The sequence below is a fragment of the Micropterus dolomieu genome, unplaced genomic scaffold (assembly GCF_021292245.1).
Source record: "Micropterus dolomieu isolate WLL.071019.BEF.003 ecotype Adirondacks unplaced genomic scaffold, ASM2129224v1 contig_14552, whole genome shotgun sequence".
NCBI classification, from domain to species: Eukaryota; Metazoa; Chordata; class Actinopteri; order Centrarchiformes; family Centrarchidae; genus Micropterus; species Micropterus dolomieu.
Window position 1 is genome coordinate 1 of NW_025743538.1, and position 3,072 is coordinate 3,072.

At 38.7% G+C, this 3,072-nt stretch overlaps 1 gene segment (V, D, J or C); it reads right to left on the bottom strand.

The window, feature by feature from the left end:
* Nucleotides 1–3: 3 nt before the first annotated feature.
* On the bottom strand, nucleotides 4–2,016 carry LOC123966919 (the record flags this gene model as incomplete). The annotated part of the segment is given in 3 exon segments: nucleotides 4–237; nucleotides 1,543–1,618; nucleotides 1,927–2,016. Coding segments are annotated over 3 exon segments (400 nt in total), but the record flags the coding sequence as incomplete, so codon positions are not given.
* Nucleotides 2,017–3,072: the final 1,056 nt, after the last annotated feature.

Below are 3,072 nucleotides of genomic sequence, written 5' to 3' on the forward strand. Positions count from 1 at the left end.
ACTGGTCTGCAGGGAGCCTCAGGGTGCTGCTCCAGCTGTAGCGGCCGTCCTTCTCCAGCACCCCGGGGCTCCTGCTCTCCTCCCAGCTGCTGCTGCTGCTGCTGCTGCCGTCCACCTTCCAGGCCAGACTCCAGTCTGAGGGGAAGCCCTTGTTGGCCAGGCACATGAGCGTGGCCTTCCCCTGCTGCAGCTCCTCACTGGAGGGGGGCAGCACCGTCAGGGTGGGACGGACATCACCTAGGAGACACCAATCAGCTTAGAGGACACCTTTACTGTGTGAGAGCTGAGTTTCTCCTTTAAGGAGTTTCTGTCAGATGGTTTTTCTGCTCCACCAGTCACTCACTCACACATTGTTTCACTTCCCTTTAAGAAGCCTCTCATGCAAATCAGCACAGAGAGAATCATAACAGAACGACCTGAAATATATCAAACTACAGTGGAAATAAATAAACTTTCTTATCAAGATCATCAAGAAACTTGACTATACAATAGATTATTTTGTGGAAACCAAAACAGAAATGAACTGACAACAATCAGATGTTCTTCATCTGGATTTCAATCATCACCAAAGTGTTTCTTCACTTACATTAACAGCTATAATGATGAGTTGAACCACTAGATACGGTTTAAACGTCGTTACTTTTCAAGTGCAAATTCAGTCACACAGGTATCACTGCTCAGCTGTATCACTTCACTTACTGACAGATACACTGACCACTGTGTTGAAAGTAGTGCCAATTGTCCTTTCACTATTAATATGGAAATATTGTATTCTTTTTCCAAATTCATAACAATAAGGAACATTTTTAAAACACCCATATTTATCTTCACTTCAATTTTACATGAAGAACGTGAATTGTATTTAATCACAACAACAGCCATTATTGTGGAGAGCATTTTAAAATTAACTAATCTAAGCATTTTTACATTAAGATTAAAGTTTTATATTTTCTCCACTTCCAAGTTGATTATATTTCATTTTGACAGGACTGTGTGAGGCACAGTTTAGTTAAGCTGCTCTGAGTTAGCCTCCATGGTAAAGGAAGAGAAATAAAAACATGAACAATAAAAGTTTTATAATTAAAACAAGATATATTTATCTGCCTTAAACAGTGAAAAGTTGAATTTAAAGCAGGATTTGATAATATTGTATTTAGTATATGAACATCCAGTCTGGTTCCTCCACCAAAAGTCCTCCACAGTGATACAAACTCACTGAGCCGGCGTACAAAAACCTCTCACTGTAGAGAGACACGGCTCTCTGACTTTGTCAGACTGAACTAAAGCTACAAGCCCTCAAGATGCAACTTTACCATTAAGGTTGGAAATAATGATTTCTGCTGTGGCTTAATATTGTATATTTACTATTTATATAATGAGTTGGTAAATTTCTATTACTAAAGTGAACTTTGTTTCTTGGTGCAAATAATTTTAATAAACTTTATACATTAATATGGAAAGTCAAACAGTTTTCTGGCATGCTGATTATAAACGTTGAAAAATAGCTATTGAAATAAAAGTTTTGTTAAAGGTTTGACTTACTTCCAACATCCAGTCTGGTTCCTCCACCGAACGTGTACCACAGTGATACAAACTCATTGAGCCGCCGTACAAAAACCTCTCACTGTAGAGAGACACGGCTCTCTGACTTTGACACAAACAAACTCACCAAAAATAGTTTCTGTTTGTAACATTTTATCAGCTGACATGTGAAAATATGACTGTTTTAATTTGATATTTTAATTTTAGCGCTGCGTTAACGCATTATCGCATTAAAGCATTCATTAATTAACGGCGACAGTTTTTTAAATTATTATTTTGAAAGTCCGTTGCTCACTGGCTCTGAATACACATAGGCCTACAATCAAACCATGGGTCACAGGAGAGGTGGGATGTTGATCAGCCTGCAAAATAACCCAAACAAACAGCGGAGAGGCTTCGGCAGGTTCTCAGGTGAACAGACAGGGAGACAGCTCTCCGCGAGTGAACGGCCGGCGCTCTATGGATAGTAACCATGGCAACGGCTTCTGTGCGCTACACAGCCGCAGCCTTTAACAAAAATTAAAATTATACACAGACTAACTTTACCTGATAGGCCTGCATTTAGTTTTGCGGGGATGCTCTGCCATGTGAATTCCCTCCTGTTGATGTCCTGATAACTATTTAGATCCTGGAAACTAACAAACAGCGAGGATCAGTCTCTCTTCCAATGATTTGTGCTGCGCGTCACGTACAAAAAGTTCAAGACAACTCAAATTTGGCAGCAGGCGGGCGTGTGCATGAGCACGACCACGACAGTTTCACGGGAACCCCAGTACACCTTGTGCTCGACCACTTCACCTCACTGTAACAGGGACACTTTCTACTGAACATAGACTGTTTCTATGTTCCCAATCCCAAGAAAACTGGACTCTGATGGTAACTTGTTTTAACAAGCTAGATAAAAGGTAATTCCCTGGCAGTGGTAAATAGCTGTGGTTTAATATTTATTTGATTACATTAATGTTTAAGTTGAGATTTAAAAAAAATATTTTATTGCTGCTGTGTAAAGGGAATACTGCTGGTAAAAAGCAGCATGCAAACCATACGTTATTGCATTTTTGTGTATGTAGCAGTACATTTAAATCAAGCAATACACTACTTTAGAATTCATCATTTAATTTTCAAGAAAATCATGTGATTAATTGTAATTAAAAAATGTTATCGTTGCCCAGCACTAGTTCATTTTAAATTAAATTTACATTTTTTTCTATCAATTAACTGAAATAACTTATTATTATATTTTAAACATGATATGTCTAGAAGCATAAAACCAAAATCATGTAAAAGAGATTTTTTAATATATTTAGAATATTATCAATACTCTGATAAAGTGATTGACCCATTGATAAAAATCAGAGTAATCCAAGTCCCTGCTGGAGTCAGTCAGAGCATTTCCATAGAGAGCCACTTTGCATCAGCAGCACCATGCTCCAGTGCTCTGGGAGAGTTTATAGTCCTGAGAGTTGAACACTGGATGACTGACAGCTGTCCTTCATGACAACAGAAGCCACAGAAATCCTCCTCATCAAA